This window comes from Vulpes vulpes, chromosome 15, assembly GCF_048418805.1.
Source record: "Vulpes vulpes isolate BD-2025 chromosome 15, VulVul3, whole genome shotgun sequence".
Taxonomy (NCBI): Eukaryota; Metazoa; Chordata; class Mammalia; order Carnivora; family Canidae; genus Vulpes; species Vulpes vulpes.
The window spans coordinates 67,716,458-67,738,354 of record NC_132794.1 but is presented as its reverse complement, the minus strand read 5'-3'; the positions used below and the strand labels follow the sequence as shown (position 1 = coordinate 67,738,354).

The following is a 21,897-nucleotide window of genomic DNA, read 5'->3' as shown; positions in this document are numbered from 1 at the left end:
GCTTTGGAGGATATTTAGCAGCATCTCTGGCTTCTACCCACTAGAGGCCAGTAGCACCTGCCAGCCAGGACTCCACAATGTTTCTAGACTTGGCCAATGTCCCCTGAAGGCTCAAATCACTCCTGTTGAGAACACTGACTTAAAAGTTTGAGATAACGTCGCAAGTGGGCCGACAACATTGCCGTCCAGGACACCCAAGTTCATACTGAGAAAAAGTGTCTTTTTGCAGGGACACAGACCTATTAAAGATGCATCTAGTTTATACCATCAGATCGCTAAACAGAATGTTTAGCATCTCAGCCTGAAGCACCAGCGTTTGGATCACGCTCCAGCTGGGGCTGCATTTTCACGGAAACACTGCGTAGTGCCTTGCCTCATGTCCATGTCTCTAAGAAGGCTTCTCAAAGTGCTCCATCCTACAACACGGGGAGGGCCTCCCCACAAACCAATTTCTGGTTCCTCACCCAGGGTGTGGAAGGTGCTTATGAACCCCACACCTGCCCCGACCCAGTGTCCTATGTCAGTTTTCCTGCTCCATCTGTTTGTACATCTGATTCTACCACAGGTGACAGGGAGAGACAGCTGGCAGCTTTAAAATGACAGTTTATTCCCTGATTCACTTATTTTTTTGATCCCTTCGTGGGCTGGTCCTGGGATTAGAGACAAGTGTGACACAGCCCTTCCCCTCAACGAGTGGACAGCTGAGGGACCAGCAGACATGTAAGCAGGCAATTGCAGCGGAGCAGATTAAGTGCGAGGACAATGTGCACCAGTGCTGTGGACACAGGGAGGACAAAAAGCCTCAATTCGGGGGTGAGAGTGGCTGTCAGGCCTGCCTGAGGAGCCAAATCTTGACAAAGGAGCAAAGCAAGGAGAGCGTGTGAATGTTCATGCGCGTGGGTGGTGTGCATTTCAGGGATGAGGATGGCTTTCCACTGTGGACAACAGAGGTCCAAAGAGCAGGCGAGAGTGTGCGGTGCAGTTAGAATCAGGTGGTGGGGCAGCCCGGGTGGCTCAGTTGTTTAGCGCCGCCTTCAGCCCAGGGCGAGATCCTGGAGACCCGGGATCGAGTCCCACGTCGGGCTCCCTGCATGGAGCCTGCTTCTCCCCCTGCCTGTGTCTGCCTCTCTCTCTCTCTCTCTCTGTGTCTCTCATGAATAAATAAATAAAATCTTTAAAAAAAAAACCAGGTGGTGGCCGCGTAGTGTTTGAGGAGTGGTGCGGGGAGACTTCTCCCTGGGTCGCTGGTGTTTCGGCAAGTCTGTGGGCAGAGGCGCTGATGGCTTTTGTTCCAGATGATCATTTCAAGGATGTTTATGTAGCAAATAGTTTTATAAGCTAGAGATAGTGTCTCCCTCTAGGGCAGAGAGCAGGTTTGTTTGCTATCTAGTAAGATAAAGACAGTGTCTTCCTTGGGGGCAAAGTTGAGCGGGTTTGCCAAGCCCCTCTAGAAGATTGGGGCTCCTTGGCCGGGATGCCGAGCAGTTGGCAGGCACAGGTGTCACCTGGCCCCCATCATAGCGCCCTGTGGAAATAGGGCTTGGGAAACAGGCACACATGTCACTCTGTTACTGCTCTGAGTAGCAAATTGTCCTTTGTCTCGGCCTCAGGAGTCTCATGTCCTTGCAATGACACTGTGGCAGCCTAACTTGTTAGTCTCCGTGAAATTTGCTCCCCCTTTCCCCCAGTGAGCTCAGATTTTTAACAGGTGGCAGTGGGGGAAGCAAAGGCTAGAGAAAGGAGTAGGATCACTAGGGTCTTGAGGGCTGCGCTGAAGACCTTGGGATTAGGGACACCTGGGTGGCTCAGTGGTTGAGCATATGCCTTTAGCTCAGGTTGTGATCCCGGGATCCTGGGATCGAATCTCACATCAGGCTCCCCACAGGGAGGCTGCTTCTCCCTCTGCCTCTGCCTCTCTCTCTGTCTCTCTCATGAATGAATAAATAAATAAATAAATCAATCTTAAAAATAAAATAAAAAAAAAAAGACCCTGGGATTAATCCGAAAGGCTTGAGGAGCCACCAGAGAACCTTCAGCCAAGGAATATGCGGAAGTGGTATGTGTTGGTGTGGAGAGGGCAGGGCTGTGGGGTGAGCCTGGAAGAACAGGGCCCGTGAGGAGCACAGATATGGAGCTATGGGTCTGAACAAAGGCTGTGCCAGTAGGAACACATGAAGGCCAAGTTTAAAAGAAACTTTTTGTGGTCCTCGATAGCACTTTTTCTGGTGCAGGAGTCAATCCAGATACCTCATTGCACGTTTTTGTGGTGTCTCTTTAGACTTTTCATGCCATGACATGTCTGGAGCATATAGATCTTCTAGAAAGCCCCTAAATTAAGGTTTGTCCGAGGGTTTCTTGATTGTACGTTTTGGCATTAATACTGCAGAAGTAATATCTCCCTGACTTTGCTTTTCATCGAGTGGCACTCGATGTCATTGTTGGTGATAATTTTGATCACGTAGTTTAGATAATGCCTGATAGCTTTCTCCATTTTCATGTTGCCGTTTTTCCCTTTTATAAATCGTAGGTAATCTGTGGGAGGATCCTTTGAGTCTGGGTGTAAAAAATTTGGATATTGATTGTATACCAGATAACATCTAGTATACAACTGGATAACTAGATTAAATTTTCTGACTTGGATAATTGTACTGTGATTATGTAAGGATATGTCCTTGTTGTCAGGAGACAGACATTTAAGTATTTAAGTACAAGACGGCATGAGAGCTGAAACTTTCTCTCTAAAGATAGCCCCAACTTACAATGGTTCGACCTACAATTTTTTGACTTTAGGATAGTGTGAAAGGGATACATATTCGGTAGAAGCTGTACTTGGAAATGTGAATTTGGATCTTTTCCTCGGCTGGCGATACCTATGGTGATCCTCTCTGGTGACACTGAATGGGGGCAGTGGCCACAGCTCCCAGGCAGCCACCCCATCACGACGGTAAACAACCGATACACTTCCAACCGTTCTGTACCCAGACAACCACTCTGTTTTTCACTTTCAGCACAGTATTCAACAATTTACATGAGATAGTCAACACTTTCTTATAAAATAGGCTTTGTGTTAGTTGATTTTGCCCCATTGTGGGCTAGCATAAGCGTGTTCCAGGTAGGCTAGGCTAAGCGATGATGTCGGTAGGTTAGGTGCATTTTCAGACTACATGATATTTTCAACTTACAGTGGGTTTATTGGGACATAACCCCATCACAGGCTGAGGAAGAACTGTAATAACAATAATAATGTGTACACATGTGTATATATAGAGAGAGTAATAAAGCAGGTGTGGCAAAATGTTAACAACTAGTGAGTCTAGCTGAAAAGTATATGGGAATTGATCGTGCTATTCTTATAAATTTTCCGTACATTTAAAATTTTTCAAAATGAAAAGCTTTCAAAAAAAAAAAAAAAAGATCCATAAAAGTAAAATTGTTAATTGCCCTGGGCCTAGAAATGGGACCAAAGAGGAGGATGAGAAGAAGCAGGTTGTGATTCTAGGCTCTGGTGCGGTGGGTGGTACCACCAGTGGAGACAGAGAACCTTGAAGGAAGTGAGAGAGGTTTTGGAAGGAGGAGGGTCAGACAGTCAGAGAGGAAACGATGGCAAGTTTGGTTATTCGTGTTGAGTTGTTTGGCTGTCTGCCCCCTCTCCTGCCACATAGAGTTTCAGGAAGCCATGGGCATGGGGGTGGGGGCGGCCAGTAGGCTGAGCTGGTCTGGAGCTCAGGAGGAAGCTCAGGGCAGGGCAGAGGTGCTGTTGAAACCAATGGAGGGGATTGGCCCAGGGGTGTGTGAGAGAGGGAAGAAAGCGCCAAGGACAAAACCATGGGGCCAGGAGCTACAGACACCAGGAGAGGGGAGGTTTCAGACATGGCAGGAGGGTGGGGGTCACTGGGGCCAAGGGCTGCAAGGAAAATGAGGATTAAAGAGTCTAGGGGATCCCTGGGTGGCTCAGTGGTTTAGTGCCTGCCTTTGGCCCGGGCCTGATCCTGGGGCCCTGGGATCGAGTCCCACGTCGGGCTCCCTGCATGGAGCCTGCTTCTCCCTCTGCCTGTGTCTCTGCCTCTCTCTCTCTCTCTCACGAATAAATAAATAAAATCTTAAAAAAAAAAAGTCTAAAAAAGGAAAAAAGAGTCTCTTTGAAGGTAGTGGGGCGTGGGCCTTAAGTCAGAGGCGCAGAGCAGGGAGTCTGAATGAATGGGAAGTGAGGATGCACAGGCCGGTGGCTCAGACAATTCCTGTAAGATGCTTGGCTGCCCGCAGAAGCGAGGAGTCACAGTGGAGGCGAAAGGAGAGGTACGGGTTCTACCAACCGACGCCCCAAGTCCACAGGCAGTACCGGGCCGGGCCACGTTCCGCTGGGATAGCAGCGCTGCCCGCGGCCTAGTGTCCACCCGCAATGTGTCCGGGTGAGTCATCCCCAGCCTCACTCTGGTAACAGAGATGAGTGCTGGGGTGTGTGGGGGTGCACAGCCCCCCATCAGCCAGAGGGGCAAGGTGCACCCGCCATCCAAAGCACCTGAGACGGTTTCCCTGTGCCAGGGGAAGAGCCTGGCATGGAAGCGGCCTCTGCCCACGTCATGGGCTCTCCCAGCAACTGGCTCTGGTGCCAGGACTACGCCCTCGGCGGAGCCTGCTACAAGTAACAGCCCCGTTGAGCCTACATCTGTGGAGCTGCATCTTCCCCATCTTGCCTTCACGCCAGCTCTAGTTACAGCCCCTCTCTCACTTTTTTTTAAAAAAAGATTTTAGTCATTTGATTAGAGGGAGAGAGAGCGAGCACACAGGCACACGTGATGGGCAGAAGGAGAGCGAGAAGCAGACTCCAGGCTGCTTGGGGAGCCCAAGGCAGGGCTCGATCCCAGGACCCTGGGATCAGGACCTGAGCTGCAAGTAGACGCTCAACCCACTGAGCCACTGGGAACCCCCATAGTCACAGCCTCTTCTAAAACCCATACAAGGGGTGCCCAGATGGCTCAGTGGGTTGAGCGTCTACTTGCAGCTCAGGTCGTGACTCCAGGGTCCTGGGATCGAGCCCTACGGCAGGCTTCCTGTCAGCGGGGGCCCGCTTCAACCTCTCCCTCTGCCCCTCCCTCTGCTTGTGCTTTCGCACATGCACACACACACTCTCTCTCAAATAAAATCTTTAAAAAATATATGAAAAGTAAAACCCATACGGGAGACACACCACTGCTTGATTTCAGTCAACCACTATTTTACAGACCAGAGGTACAATTTAACCAGAGTCAAACATTTAAACCACAGTAGAAAGCAATGATATGAATGGATAAGAGAATGGCGGCATACAAGGGGATATTATTCAGCCACAAAAAGAAAATAAGTAGGGGATCCCTGGGTGGCTCAGCGGTTTAGCACCTACCTTTGGCCCAGGGTGTGATCCTGCAGTCCCAGGATCAAGTCCCGCACCGGGATCCCGGCATGGAGCCTGCTTCTTCCTCTGCCTGTGTCTCTGCCTCTCTCTCTCTCTCTCTCTCTCTCTCTCTCTCTCTCTCTCTCATAAATAAATAAATAAATCTTTTTTTTTTTTTTTAAAGGAAGGAAGTACAGGTATGTGCTACATGGCTCAACCATGGAAGCATTGTACTATGTGAAAAATGCCAGACACAAAAGTCACGTATTGATTCTGCTTATAGGAAGTGTATTAAATAAATAAAGGAAGGAAGGAAGGAAGGAAGTGTATAGAACAGGCAAATCCATAGAGAGTTTGAGTGGTTACCAGGGGTTGGGGAGAGGAAGGGGGTGGGGATTGAGGATGGGTTTCCCTTTGGGGTGATGAGAATGTTCTGGAGCTCAAGAGTGATGATGGTTGCACACCACTGTGAACGTACCAAGTGTCACTAATGGTAAATTTGTATTATATATATTTTACCACAACAAAACATCAATTAATTAAAAAAATTTTTTTAAAGCAATCTTACCCTGACAAGGGAAGAGTAAAAGCCCTGGCTCCCACGTCAAGGTCTTTGATCTGAGGAGGGGTTTTTATCCGTTCTTCTCAACTTCGGCTGCACATTAGAATCACCTGGGCAGCTGGTGGGCCCCCACCCTGGTCCAATTAAACCAAATCTCAGGGGCTGGGGCCAGGAGCAAACTTAAAAGCCCTTGGAGATGCCAGTGTGTGTCCAGGGTTAAGAAATATTGCTTTAGACCAGTGGTTCTCGAAGTGTGGTCCCTGGACAAGCAGCGTCAGCATCACCTGGGAACTTATTAGAAATGCGGAGTCTTTGGCTCCATGGGTAACTTACTGAACGAGGAGCTGTGGGGTGGGGCTCAGCAATCTGGGCTTTACCAAGCCCTCCAGGGGATTCTGGTGCTCACTCACATTTCACAACTGCTGTGAGGTTAGACTCAAGAAGAAATTACAGAGAGCTCTCCTCAGCTAGTATTTACTGAGCATCTACCATAATTTTGGTTCAGTGATAGGTATGAAAATACAGAGACCTACCTCAGCTCTCTTAAACCTCTACTAGGTGGGATTCTGGGAAAAGAAACTGTACATTAAAATGAGAGGAGTCATTTTATGGGTAAATTGTATTCCGTTGGATGTATATACAACGTTTTGTTGTTCATGTGTTGATGAATGGACTTGGGGTATTTGCACCCTTTGGCAACTATGAATAATGCTGCTATGAATATTGGTGTCTAAGTGTCTGAGTCCCTGGTTTCAATTCTTTCGAGTATGTACCAAGGAATAGAATTGCCAATTATATGAGATTTCTAACTTTTTAAGGAGCCACCACATGGTTTTCCATATCAGCTGCCTCATTTTACATTCCCACCAGCGACATACACTTGGCATGATGGAAACAGATCTGGAAATGGATAGTGGTGATGGTTGTACAGCAGTGTGAATGTACCTAATGGCATGAATTCACTAAAACAATAGTTAAAATGGTAAATTTTATGTTATGTATATTTTACCACAATAAAAATTTTTTAAATGAAATGAACCATAAAAAGAGATTTGGAAAAGGAAGCTATATTCCTAATAGTCAACTCTGAATAATTACCTCAAACACCATAATCATGTTTCCATAATCATACATATAATAGTACATTAAAAAGATGATGTCTGTAGCCTTTTCTATTTAGAGATGCTTGAACATAGAGAAAGAATATATATTTTTTTGAATTTTTATTTATTTATTCATGAGCGACACAAAGAGAGAGATAGGCAGAGGGAGAAGCAGGCTCCCTGCAGGGAGCCTGATGCAGAACTGGATCCCAGGACCCCGGGATCAAGACCTGAGCTGAAGGCAGATGCTCAACCACTGAGCCATCCAGGTGCTCTGAGAAAGAATATTTTTAATATTCTTTTTGAGGGTAGAGCAGGACATCTGGCTTGTATGTGGACCTTGCATTTTTACATCTACCACGATTCGTTTGTGAATGAGTCAAGGAAGATCGAAGGGAAGAACGTGCACTGAACACTGACCAGTGACCGGGGCCTGCCTAGGTTTCAGTATTGGGCTTAGGCTATTCCCACTGTGGCAACTTGTTTAACTCACTGATTTATTGCTCCTGTTGTTCAAGAACCATTTGTTGGACACTTCAGTTTGCCAAGCTCTGGAGTAGGAGTCAGGGACACAAGAGTGAGAGAGGCAAGCTGAAAGCCTAGTACAGTGGTTCTCAGCCTGCAGGATCAGGCTTGTGGACTTGATGATCCCAGGTCCCCGGGATCACAACCTGAGCCAAAGGTAAACACTCAACCACTAAGCCACCCAGGTGTCCCTAAAATACTATTTTGATAAGTATAGGTGTTGCTAGGGAAGGAGAAATGCTAAAAGCTCTACAGGAGCACAGAGGAGGGGGAAACACTTACCTTATCTTAGGGAGTGCAATGGGTGGGGAGACATACCTGCCCCTGTACCTCCCCTCTCCCCGACAATCCCAGTGTTACTGGGTCGGGGATAGGGTGCCTCTAGATATGGCAAGCGAAGGAGAATAGGGGCTAGCAGAGATCTGAGTTGGTGGCCAGTCGTACAGCTCACCTCTTCTCCCTCACCGCCATGGCTAACCCAGAAATGATGCCCAAGTGTGGCTTCACCCCACTGTCACCCCCTCCTCTTCAGCTGGCCCAAACAGGAATTGAAATATCAGAAAGGGAGACAGAACATGAGAGACTCCTAACTCTGGGAAACAAACAAGGGGTGGTGGAAAGGGAGGTGGGTGGGGGGTGGGGGTGACTGGGTGACGGGCACTGAGGGGGGCACTTGATGGGATGAGCACTGGGTGTTATGCTATATGTTGGCAAGTTGAACTCCAATAAAAAAGGATCCAACAGCAAAATAAAAATAAAAACTAAAAAAAAATAAAAACAAAGAGGAGAGTTTGATGTAAAGTATAGATTAAAGCCTCTTTAGAAAACTGGCCCCTTTTTCTTGACCTCCTTTGGTGCTCCAGCTTTGTGCTTTGTAACAAGTCACCCTGACTCTTCAGCCCTCGCTCACTGCCCTGTCTCTGACTCACCTATAGCGTTAATACAGGAAAATGCTGGTTTGATTCCTTGGCCTCCACTTGTTCATAATAAAGTCATGAGACCTCACGGATCAATCATTAACCCACACCCTGCCAGCCTCCCTTCCTCCTGGGCGTCATGGCCATGCCTCTGCCCTTGACTGGCAGGCAAGCATGCAGAATCGGGCCAATGTGGCCTGCACAGGGGCCAGAGCCCAGCCAGGTGCACTCTGGGAACTCCATCCCACCCATAGGCTGAACCCACCGACTTCTGTGAGAAGCTGTGTGTCTTTTAATTAACTTCGGAAGTAAACTGAGAATCCATAAGGCATACATTAAGCACATTTTTTAAATGTGGCCTCCAAATCCCAACAACATCCTGGGGATGTGTGGTTTCAAGGGAGAGGCTTCCCTTCCCCTCTGAATGGGGGCCTGGGGCTTAGACGTGTTTTCTGTGGCTCCAGCCACAGGACCACGGCTGATGGCCCTCAGGGAAAGGTAAGCAGCAGCCCCCCGAAAGGGGGACCTTTCTAACAGACAGAGGAGTATACATGATGCTGAAGGACTCTCAGCCTTGTCGTAAGGCAATGCCCCGCTTGGGAAAGGGGAAGCCAGATGAATCCTAGGTTCTTTCTGAATTGATACATCACCTGCATCGAGAATATATAAGCTCTCTGCTGCAGCAGGGCCTCTGAACTTGCTGTGCCCTGGCCCTGGAATGCCATTCCTCTGGTTTTGCTCATGGTTGGCGCAGTCTCATTCCTTTTCAGTTTTAATGGCACCTCCTCTGAGAAGCCTTCCTGTAGTGCCTGATCCACAATGATCCCTCCATTTTCTCCACCCTAGTCTTTGCTTATTGCCCTCATAGCACTGATTGCAGACTGGAATTATTTTATTTATGTACTGCTTTGCTTCTTTGCAACTTATTGTCTCATTCTTCCACTGAAATATAAGCTCCATGAGGACAGAGACCAGATCTGTTTTGTTCTTCAGAGCATGTTTGGCACCTAATACGGTGCCTGGCTCATGGTAGGCCCATTTGTTGAAGAGATGAGTGAATTAACTTCCAAATTAAGCAGCATTCTAAGGAAGAGCATTCAGTCAATATTTGAATATGCATTTGTAATGACAAATGTAATCTATTTCATTAAATCTATATCCAAATCCGATACACGATCTATGATCACTTCCATCTAAATATAGATCCCAGGACTCAATCCGTTTAATATAGTCAGATCCCCTTAGAAAACAAACTTTAGGGGACTTAAAAGCTTTTATTGTATTGAAACCTTAACTATTGATTGAAAAAAAAGGTGTGTCAATAGCCAGCAGATGTAAACCTTGCCATGAGGATTTTATCCGCTGGGGCAAGTTTTGATCTGACTTTGAGGAGACATGCCCTGCAGCCTGTGGCACCCGGCTGGCTTCCCAGGTAGCTGCCTGCACAGACATTCATACAGACACAGGGAGGAGTCTATCTCAGAGAATATGACCACCAAGAAACATCAGGGGCAGCAGGTAGGTCTGAGGACCGACTTAGGCCCAAAAAGACAAACCTCAAAATAGGATAACAATGAATGCACTTTGTTTTTTTTTAAATCCAGACTCATCAGAGTCCAAGTTACATACAATATTTTTATTAAAATGCTTATTATTCTTGAGCACATAGGATGTACAGTCAGTGAGAAAGAGTAACCAGTGAGAAACTAGCAGTTTTTACATAGTTCTTGTCTTCTAAGGCACTTTCTGTGCTTTTATTATTACAGGGTATGTACCATGTATGTAAATCTAAGAAATTACTCAACCTATAAAGTTTTTTACGTTCCCCTATGCCATGTCTACAAACAGGTTATAAAATAATAAAATTATCCTTCATTTGCTTGCATAAATTATTTGCCCAAGGCAGTAATAAGTCTGTACCTATACATATACAGAGTAAATACACCCATACTGGGGAGAGATGAAAGCTAGGAGCCATATTAACCAGTCATAATACGTGGATCTTATCTGGACCCTGATTCAAATAAACTGTTCAATGAGTTTATGAGACAATTGGAGAAACTGGAACGCTCACTGGATGTTTGATGACATTAAGACATTAGTGCCAACAGTTTTTAGATGTGAAAATAGTATTGTGGTTACTTTTAAAGCTTTAGCTAAGCATCCATAGATTTTGTTTAAAGTAACCCAGTGGTGGAGGGTAGACAAAACTAAACTAATTGTGGATTAGTTTATGGGGGCCATGATAGGATACTCTTTACTTTTTTATTATTTATTTATTTATTTATTTATTTATTTATTTATTTATTTCCTAGAGAGAAGGGAGGAGGGGCAGAGGGAGAGGAAGAAAGAGAATCTTACGTGGGGGCTCGATCTTATCACCATGAGATCATGACTTGAGCTGAAGTCAAGAGTCAGACGCTTAACTGACTGAGCCACCCAGATGCCCTGATACTCTTTACTTTTGTACCTTCTTTGAAACTTTCTGTAAATTTCAAAACAAGACACAAGATGTATTAAGAAAGTAATGAAATATAAGTTCATTAAAAAAAGTCACATTGACTTTTTTTTAGGCTCATTGGTGCACTTTGGTGGAGTACATTGCAGAATGCAGGAGAGATGGCTTGTCTTCCCATAGCCAATCTTCCCTGATTAGCTGCACAGTCCTGCTGAGTTCCTGGATTTCTGACTGGGTTTTTACTCCATGGGCTTCCTTTCCAGGCAGGCTTCAGGGTTCTCCTTCATCCATATGATGAACGCTTCTTGAATGCATGCCTCCTTCAGCCCAGAGTTCATTCCTACCTCTGCTGGCTGGCCCCTCCCAAACCCGCTGTCTTCTCAGGGCCACACTCCATCCATAGGCTCCTCTCTCCCCTGGACCCGACCGTCCTTCTCTACTCCCCTTTCCCTTCCGTATGGAAGTATGCTTAAGTCTATCCATTAAGCACAAGACCCTTCTCATTACCCTCATCTTCCTATAACCATGTGCACCCATGTACAGACACACTTCTCTCTTCCCTTTATGGCTAGATTTCTGAAATGAGCTTAAGAAACCCTCCAAGTCAATTTATTAAGTGTTTAGTAAGGGCCACATGTCAGATACGGGGGAGAGGTGTGACAAAATGCTCTAGCCTTCAAAAGGACTTTGACATTTGTAGACAGAGTTCTACTCTGGAGCAGGTTCATGTGCTGGTCTGGAGACAGCAGTCACATATGAGACTTAAATGAGCATTCTTGGGACACCCGGGTGGCTCAGCAGGTTGAGCGTCTGCCTTTGGCTCAGGGCATGATCCCAGGGTCTGGGATCGAGTCCCACATTGGGCTCCCTGCAGAGAGCCTGCCTGTGTCTCTGCCTCTCTCTTTGTGTCTCTCATAAATAAATACATATTTTTTTTTAAAAAAAATGAGCATTCACATCACAGTGATGCATCCCCAGCAGGTTGGCTCAGGAGTCCGGGGCAGGGAGAAAGCACTGAAGTAGCTTTGGCAAGACTTGAGCTGGCCTTTGAAGAATGGACAAGATTTGGAAAGGTGAAGGGGAAGGAAGGCGGCATTTTAAGCACATTTTTAGCATAAGAATGTGTGAGGGTTGAGTTCATAGCTTGTTCTGAGGATGGGGAAGCTGGCCTGACCATGGGGCTGACTGGGGAGGGTATGAGGGCCACTGAAGGCTTGACAGGCTGAGGTGTTGCCAGCCATGAAAGATGGCCACGGCTTGGCTTTGTTCTGTTGGGTGGGGTGGGCAGGCTATGGAGGAAGGGAGGGGAGGGTTGGGCTGTGCCACAGAAGCAGGGCTAGGTCTGGTTAAACTTGGCTACCATAAGAAAGGAGCCTGGCAGCAGCAGGAAAAAATAGAACACAGAGACTCTGCAGAAAGCCTGTACGGTGTGACATGATGAGGGCCAGTCCCGAGGTGATAGAGGTGGTGGTGGTCACAGGAACGTGGGACTCCATGATTGACTCAGGGCAAAGGATGGACCGAGCCAACCTGGCTCTGAGATTTGGAGCCTTGGAAGGGTGCTGCCGCGGTTCTCTGATGAGGCATCACACCATCAAATGGAGATCTAGGCCGGAACACATCAACTAACTGCAGCAGGTGGCCCTTCCTGGAATCCTGAAGCTTACAAAGAAACCGTTAAAAAGTTATGGGATAATTGGAAAACTGAATTCTGACTAGATTCAATAACATTAAGGAATTAATTGTTAGCTTTTTAAGTGCGGTAATGGTGTTGTGGTTTTAAGAGTCCTTATGTTTTAGAGGCACATACTGAAATATGTACAGACGAAATATATTTGGGTTTGTTTCAGAATTATCTGTAAAAATAATAATAAAATTAATTTTTAAAAAATTTTAAAAAATAAAATAAAAATGAAAAAATAAAAATAAATAAATTTAAAAAAAAGAATTATCCAGGGATAGGGAAGAGTGCGATACAGATGAGGCTGATTTGTTTCTGCAGAGGATTAGTTCTCAAAGCTGGGGAGTACAGGTTCATTTTGCTCTTCTTTCGACTGTTGTAAATATTTGAAATTTTCCATGACAAAAATTCTGGTCCTTGAGTAATGCTGATCCTGTACCTTGGGCCTCATAATTCCCCATCAGAGATCACAAGAGGCATTTTGAGCTGTGCCAGGTTAATCTCCTGTCACATTTCAAAACAGAAATTTGGTCCACTTCTGTTTTGCCTTAAGCAGAAAAACATGAGCTGGAAAGAAATAATGCTTTGGCTTTGTCTGGAAAAACAAACTGGGAGATACACATGATCTCCTTTATCAGGATCACGTGAGGAATCCAACTAACTGAAAAGGCAAAGTCAAAACTCAGAAAAGTTGAATTCTTACAGTAGCTGGAAATAAACACTTCTTTTGGAAAGAGTCAGTCCCGAGTGCGGTTTTCTGGCACCAGTGCACTTGGCATGAGTGTGAAAGTCAAGACCCAGTTGAAAAGCCACGGTCTGGGCTGTGGCTGCCTGCAAAAGGCCAGCGTTACTTGGGCAACAAGTCATACATTATTGAGGCAGAGGCTTGGGGTGGGGGCAGAAGGGAGTCAACTGACACCCCTGATACTGGTTGCCCTGGTGCCCACCCACGCAGCACCTCATACCCTTCTCACTCACAAGCCACGAATATGGGAGGCTGCTCTGACAATGTCCCCAGCTGTGCAAGAAGAGGACACTGGCCACTGGGCGTCACATGCCGGTGGAGGGTCCCATGAACTGCTGTGAAGCCCCACACCTGGCAGGCCATCTCCCAGGCCATAGGGCAGCAACCAGATTTCTTTCTCACTGAGTGGTCCCAAACAGAACAAATCCTCATGCACCTAGACTAGGAAGCTAGGAAGGTACATTTTGAACCTGAGCAAATGACATAATTTTTCTTTTCTTTTCTTTTAAGATTTTATTTAGTTATTTGAGAGAAAGCGAGAGAGCATGAGCACAAGCAAGGGGAAGCAAAGGGAGAAGCAGACTCCCTGGGAGCAGGGAGCTGGGAGCCAGATGTGGGGCTCCATCCCAGGACCCTGAGATTATGACCTGAGCTGAAGGCAGATGCTTAACTGATAGAGCCTCCCAGATGCCCCTTCTTTTCTTTTTTTTGATGGGAAAAAGAAAATTATATGGGGCCTTTTATTTTTTTTAAAAATTTTTTTTTTAAATTTTTATTTATTTATGATAGTCACAGAGAGATAGAGAGAGAGGCAGAGACACAGGCAGAGGGAGAAGCAGGCTCCATGCACCGGGAGCCCGACGTGGGATTCGATCCCGGGTCTCCAGGATCGCGCCCTGGGCCAAAGGCAGGCGCCAAACCGCTGCGCCACCCAGGGATCCCTATGGGGCCTTTTAGATCTCTAGCTGTCCTGTCCCAGTACCTAGTAGGGAAGCTAGGGGGTTAATATAGGTACATGCTTTCCTGGAGAGAAGCACAAGATTAGGATCAGAATCCAGAACATGAGAGACTCCTAACTCTGGGAAACGAACAAGGGGTAGTGGGCAGAGGATTGGGGGATTGGGTGACGGGCACTGAGGGGGGCACTTGACCGGATGAGCACTGGGTTATATGCTATATGTTGGCAAATTGAACTCCAATAAAAAAAAAAAAAATAGGATCAGAATCCAGCTCAGTAAACTGGTAAGGGCCTGTTCTGCACCAGGCGTTATGGGACAGGCAGGGATGAACATGACCTGCTCCTTGCTTCATGGAGAACATGGGAGAGGGAGGAGACAGGCATGCCTGAAATCTCCCGGATAAATACTAAAACAGAAGGGCAGGGAGGTTCTGTGACCCAGGCAAGGTAAATCTGGTACTAAGCCAAGGTCTAATTAGGGTAAATCATTTAATCTCAATTCTTCACCTATAAAATGGTGCAGGTATTGCCTTGCACCATCCTATAGATCCTATAGAGTTGTAAGGATCAAATCTACTAAAATAATAGTAATAATAATAATAAAGCAGGAGTATAAAAGGCTTTTTAGACCCTGTTGCCCTTAGGGGATGGCAGCCAGCACCTGTGGCAGATTCCCGAGGCGGGTGGCTCTCCAGCCAGCCCCAGCCAGCCCGGGGAGCAGCAGTGCCCTGTGCAATCACTCCCACGGCCACTTCCCCCTGGGCACCTTGTCACACACCTGGGAGCTGCTCTCTCTGACTCGTTCAAACTTGCTTGATATAGAGGGTGGAGGGCTTAGTCTCAGTAATCTCAATCCGTCTCAGAGCTGAGAGCCCGAACAGAACTTCCAGAACATAGTGTTCGATCCTCTCATTTGTATGAAGGGTACAGGAGACTCAGGCAGGGAATGTGACTTGCTCAAGGTCATTCACTGAGGCGGTGGGACAACTGGCGCCAGAATTTTGTTTTCTGGACCCTTCTGGTCCAACATAGCTGCTTCTCTTTCCTTTTTTATTTTTAAAAATATTTTATTTATTTATTTGAGAGTGAGACAGAGCATGAACAGGGGGGTGGAGGCAGAGGGAGAAGGAGAAGCAGACTCCCCGCTGAGCAGGAAGCCAACGTGAGACTCAATCCCAGGACCCCTGGATCCAGACCTGAGCCGAAGGCAGGCACTTAACCGACCAACTCACCTCGGTGCCCCCTAACCACTGCTTCTCTTTCCTAAGAAGGTTTTGCCAACACTGGCTCTGTTGCCTTTTAGATCTCTAGCTGTCCTGCCCCCCAGTACCTAATTCAGTGTAAGTTCCAATAAAGAGTATTTAGTGCACAGTGAAAAAGAAAAATCCCTCCTGATAACCTTTTACCAAGCTCTCTGTTCTTTTGGGGTCCTTTGTTCTTTGGGAAACTGTTTACCAAATGCCTGTTATACATGTGACCCTAATCACACCATGAGTTCACAGTGATCAAAATGAGCTGCCCCTGACCCCAAAGAGCTCTTGGTTTAGTTATCACTAGAATGCTCTCTTCATGAAACCTTCTGGACCTCTGTTCCGGGAAGAGAAAGTCTTCCTAACCCAGTTCCCTTTAGTCATGTGTCCAAGGTGAAGTCATCTCATTGCTATGCCTCTTTCCTCACTGAGTTTTCCCACTGGTGCCTGGCCGGCAGCTTCTGCCTTCCTGGCTGTGGGAAGGCTGGCAGCCTCATTCTAGAAGGTAGCTGCGCCTCTTCTTGACCTGAGGGTTTGCATGATACCTCATGATTGCTCCATCTCTGCTTCCCGCTATCCCTAAGGAATTTGGCTTTGTCCTCAGCTGAGTAACAGTATTACTTTGGTGTCCTCCAGCCTCCTTCGCCTTCTTGGTGTAGTTGAGTTGCTTTGAGTCCAGGGCTCTGAGGTCTTGAATATTAAAATATAGCTCAGTAAAGACTCCCACTGATATGTGCAAGTGAGAAAACTGGTGTCCAGTGAAGGGTTGGACAGGAAATTTTGCAATCCCTTCAAGCTCTAACATTTCCAAAAAGGTATATCCAGAGGTTGACAGGCTGAAAAGTTAGTAGGGTCCTACTGTGTATGTCCAGACCTCGGCTTAACTCTTCACAGCATTTTTTAAAAGATTTTATTTATTCATGTGAGACACAGAGAGAGGCAGAGACATAGGCAGAGGGAGAAGCAGGCTCCATGCAGGGACCCCGAGGTGGGACTCGATCCTGGGACTCCAGGATCACACCCTGGGCTGAAGGCAGATGCTCCACTGCTGAGCCACCCCGGTGTCCCACTCCTCACAGCGTTTTAAATGGACCTGGGCACCAAGTTTTTCTTCTGACTCCCTTTACTCCCAGATGAAGTTCCCTAGTAAGAGAACAAGGGATATGGAACCGGGATCCTGTGAGGCCAGTATACACATGTCCACTCTTGGGAAATCGAGCTGCCGTCTATGGACGGGTTCCCAGGAGACGTGGTGCTCCTTTCCCCTCTGCTCCAGTTAACGTCAATCCTGGGCCTGAAATACTGATGCATGGACCCCAGATGGCAAAGCCGGGGTCTCACCTCAGAGAGAGCCCATAGGGCACCATGGTTCTACCCTAACAGGCCATGACATGCCAGTTGTTTGCTTTTCTGGAGAAACCGCCCCCTGAAAATCCATTTAATTACCACGGGAGATAATCTTTTAAACACAGCTTTACATTCTTTAAAGATTTTTCCCTGTGGGAAAAGAAAGTTTATCTGAACATAGGATTGGATTGTTTATTTCCATTTCCAGAGGAAGGACAATTACCTGGTAGCTAGTAAGAAGCTGAGCCCTGAAGGATTTATTTTTTAAGTCTCTTACTGCTCACTGGTAGTTTGGCACTAGTTTGTAGGATTGTCACACTCTCCTAGTATAAACTTTGCACTGAGCTCCGTGATTCCAGGCATGTGTTTACTTGATACTTTTCAGGCATCTCTATGAGATTGGGTTTTATACTTGCTCTGAATATAAAGAGTCAGTGTCCTCAAGGGTTTCCTACTGGAAGATCATACCTGTATATCCACCAGCCCCAGACACCTACCTGGAGCTCTGGACAGTCCAACACCAACTTTTTCAGCCCAAAGCATCCCAGAGGATGCAAGTTTGGGCAAGCAGGGGCCTTGTTGTTGTGTTCAACCTGGTGGCCCCAAGACTCCGAGTAAATCCTGCTCATAATAGATGTTCCATAAACAGATGCTAAATCGCTGAAAATCAAGAGGTCTTCAGGTGGAGACAATGTGTATTGTGTCAAAATAGGAACAAGGCAAAATGAAAACGGAGCCTGGTGGGCCCTAGTCCTTGGCAATGGGGCTCTTCTAGTTCTTTCCCCACATCCCTTTAAGAGCAAGCAGGCACTAGGCTGAGATTTCAGGGCCCTGAAGAATGTACTTCTGGGGATTAAGAGGAGAAAAGGAATAATGGTATTGAACACAGAATTAGAAAGTGAGGAAAAAAACTTTAGTGGAAAACTGACTAAATTTTGGGCTTCCAGGTCCCGATGGGGAGAAGAGCTGGTCTGAGAAGTACCCGTCATGTGGGGGTGTGCTGCAGTCCCCAATAGACCTGCACAATGACATCCTCCAGTACGATGCCAGCCTTGTGCCCCTTGGGTTCCAGGGCTACAACGTTTCTGCCAATGAGCAGTTTATCCTGACCAACGATGGCCATTCAGGTGAGAGAGATTCCTCTAAGATCTGTAGGGGGATGTGAGCTGCCCTCAGCTTCCTGGCCTGCTCTCTCCCATCTGGCAGGGAGGAGGCTCTCCTGAAGTACCCAGGAGAAGGGTTGGTGGCTGAGGGTTGGGAGAGCCCAGGGATGCCTGGACCACCCACTCAGGGGCTGCTGGAGGCACCTCTCAGAAGAAGCACATCTCTTGGGAAGGGGAAGGGACAGGCCTGAGTCCTTTGGCCCCTTGGCTCAAACACTTCAGGAGCCATGCAATTCATTGTGGGGTCACCCAGGCTTTGGCGTCTGACAAACATGGATTTGAATCCTGGCTTGACTACTTATGAATCATGAGACTCTGGGTAAGAATATTAACCTCTTTGAGCTTCCATCTGGAAAATGCACGTATTGATGGGAACTGTGAAGACTAGAGATTATGTACTTTGGGATCTGAATACAGTAGATGCTTCATAAATAGCAATTTCTCTTGTTATTGTTATATTATTCTGCAGCTTGGCAGGTACTTCATTAACAGCCCAACCTTCATAGCTGGGTGTGTGATACATGGGCATGTAAAAAACAAAACAAAAAAATCGTCCACCCATTGGTCTAGTATTAGTGCTCCTGCCATCCTTTTCCCAGGGGACCTGAGAAGGTGCTGGTGCTACCAGAATTGCTTTAGGGAAAGGGGGACATTCTCGGGAGAAGAGACCAGGTTTCTGACCCTCAGGCTCCAATTGCCGCATCCACCTGCCTCCTGTCGGGGCCCAGGCCGGTGTGGCCTACCTAGGTGCTCTCAGGCAGCGCTGGGCTGGCCAGGGCTCTGAAGGCTCCACTCCCCACAGTGAGGCTGAACCTGGTCCCGGACATGCACATCCAGGGCCTCCGGTCCCGCTACACGGCCACCCAGCTGCACCTGCACTGGGGGAACCAGAATGACCCTCACGGCTCCGAGCACACCGTCGCTGGGAAGCACTTTGCTGCTGAGGTAAGTGGGGCAGTCAGGCTGGCAGAGGCTGCCTGGCGGTGGGTGGTCTGGCACCCTTCCACCTGGCTGGGGTACAGGCGCGATCGGAGTGCAAGCAAGGGCCGCCTGCACGCTCCACACACCCACCCCTGGCGCTGGGGGCAGCACAGCGAGATGGAGCCACTCCAGCAACCCTGCAGCTCCTTGCAGTGTCCTGGGCCCCGTCCTCTCCTGAACATGCAGAGGATGGGTGGGATGTTGGCACAGCATTGTGTTATGTCGCTCTGTGGCACTAGATGCCAAAAGAAAACAGGAGGGGGCAGCCCGGGAGGCCCAGCGGTTTAGCGCTGCTTTCAGCCAGGACGTGATCCTGGAGACCCGGGATCGAGTCCCACATCAGGCTCCCTGCATGGAGCCTGCTTCTCCCTCTGCCTGTGTCTCTGCCTCTCTCTCTCTCTCTCTGTCTCTGTCTCTCTCTTTCTCTCTCTCTCTCTCATGAATAATAAATAAAATCTTAAAACAAAACAAAACAAAACAAAAGAGGAGTGGAGCCATCGTTCCTGCGCTAGTGGTGTGCAAGGGGTACACTGGGGTGCCCGAGGTGCTCCATGGGATAGGACTCGGGGATGTGGTTCTGGATATTTACAGGGCAATAAATACAAGGAGATAAATGCTACTGATCAGCCTGTGGAGCCCAAGGTAAATAATGACATGACCATTCTCCTCTGTTCTTAACTGCTGAACTGCTTAATGCCTCAGGCTAATTATAGGTCGAGTTACGGGTGTGGAGGGGCTGTAAGTCTGGCCCAATAAGATGGCACTCTTGGAGGTGCACGTATATCAAACCAGGCCCATCTCCGAACCTCCAGGACTGCAATTTCTTTCAGGCTAATTGCAATGTGGAGGCTTCTACTCACCCAAGGGGAATAAAGAAGGAGTTAGGGTGTAGGCTGGGAGAATTTGGGCGCTTGAAAATATTTCTAGTTACTATATTTTCCGCTATTAAGCCACATCATCACCAAGGGCCTGGTGGAGATGGACCATACACATCTATAATAGAGAAAATACATCAAAGTGACCCAAAAGTGGCAGATTCTCTACGGAGGGTCCTTGAAAGTGTAGCCATTCTTCTGGATTGAGTCCTATAAAGAAGACCCTCTTAATCTCAGTAGGGATTCTATTTTCTGTCTGTATTACTCTTGGCCTCCTCTTGATTTAATCTGAACACAGTAAGAAAAGTGCTGAAACAGACCACGAGCTCAAAAGGCAGCTATAAAAAGAAATAAGGATCTAGGACCTTCAGGGTTTTAGCCATATAGAAGTCTCCATTTCTCAGAGCTGGCCGAGCTGGGCTGTGGGGTCGTGTGGCACGCTGCATCCTTCATGGGGAAAGATGGTGAGGGAGGAACCCCTAAGAAATCTTAAATAGGGGATTACTTAAAAGAAGGCACAATTTTGTATGATTTTTAAAAATTAGAAAGGGTCGCTTGAAATGTGGGCAACATTGAGTTGTAGTCAGTAAAATATGCTTGAATTCTATTGACAACCACGTAAAACAGAGAAAAGGAAAAGACAGAGAAAATCTCAACGTGTTATAGTCTCAAGAGGCAAAGAAAGAACAAAAATGTGTATCATATATCTTGGCCTATCTACTAATACAATCTTTTGGAGGACAGGTAACATCACCTTTTGTTTTTTTGTTTTTGTTTTTTTAATAATAAATTTATTTTTTATTGGTGTTCAATTTGCCAACATACAGAATAAAACATCACCTTTTGAATTAAAAATTAGGTTAAACATCATCAGAATTTGTCATAACAATGTCTTAATACTTACCTAGACTTTTTAAAATCCAAGATTTCTCAGGAAGTTCTTTTTTCCTCACTTTAAAAATGACAAGTAATTCCTGCTTTGAAAAAAAATGAGCTTAGCTTTTTATTTTATAAAGGTAAAATCTACATTCAGGGATTAAGAACATTCTTGTTTTCTGGTATCTTAGATTATGGCTGATAAAACCTGTATAAGCCATGCTGTGATTTTTTTTTTTTTTCCCACCTGAGGGATAAGTGTGGACCCTGCTCTGGATACAGTTACAGTTAAGTTACCACTGGAGGTTTCCTGCCTCAGCCCCTACTACTTCCAGATCAAATGCAGAGTGGCCAGGCTGAGCTGGGCAAGCTACGTGGGACCACTTTTCCTTAGACCCCAGAATAGGTAGAAAAAAGACAGAGGGGGCCCCTGGGTGGCTCAGTCAGTTAAGGCTCTGACTTTTGATTTCAGCTCAGGGTCATGATCTCAGAGCCGTGGGATTGAGCCCTACATCTGGCTCTGCCCTGGGCATGGAGCCTGCTTAATTTCTTTTTCTCCCTCCCCCACTATCTCTCTCTTGCTCTAAAAAAAAAAAAAAGAAAGAAAGAAAGGAAAAGGAAAAGAAAGAAGAAAGAAAGAAAGAAAGAAAGAAAGAAAGAAGAAAGAAAGAAAGAAAGAAAGAAAGAAAGAAAGAAAGAAAGAAAGAAAGAAGAGAAGAGAGAAGTGCTCCAAAGTATCCAAGCTGTTTAATGGCTAGTATAAAGACCCATTCATTCATTCATTCATTCATTCCTTCACTGAGTACCTACTGTATACCTGGTACTTTCCAAGCACCCTATCAGACACTAGAATACAATGATGAATAGGATGGACAGTCTCCCCTGGTAGAGTTTTTGGTCTCCAGGACTGAGGGAAAAGAGAAAACTAGGGAGGCCATGAAGGAAAGGGCCATGAGGGAAAAGAGAAAACTAGGAAGGCCTGGTCTAACTGGGGCAGGGCACAGGGGTTTTGTCCTCCCCATTGGATTTGAGTCCCCTGCAAAAGCAAAGGTTCCTATGAGTCGCTCATCCCCTGGTGAGCAGCT

At 46.7% G+C, this 21,897-nt stretch overlaps 1 protein-coding gene across 1 annotated transcript in view; it reads left to right on the top strand.

Annotated features, from left to right (window-relative positions):
• CA12 (carbonic anhydrase 12) overlaps positions 1-21,897 on the top strand; it is a 54,799-nt gene that overhangs the window by 16,492 nt on the left and 16,410 nt on the right. The window contains exons 3-4 of the mRNA XM_025995064.2: positions 17,865-18,044; positions 18,883-19,025. Of these exons, the coding sequence (XP_025850849.1) occupies positions 17,865-18,044; positions 18,883-19,025 (323 nt within the window). The remainder of the gene's footprint in view (positions 1-17,864; positions 18,045-18,882; positions 19,026-21,897) is intronic.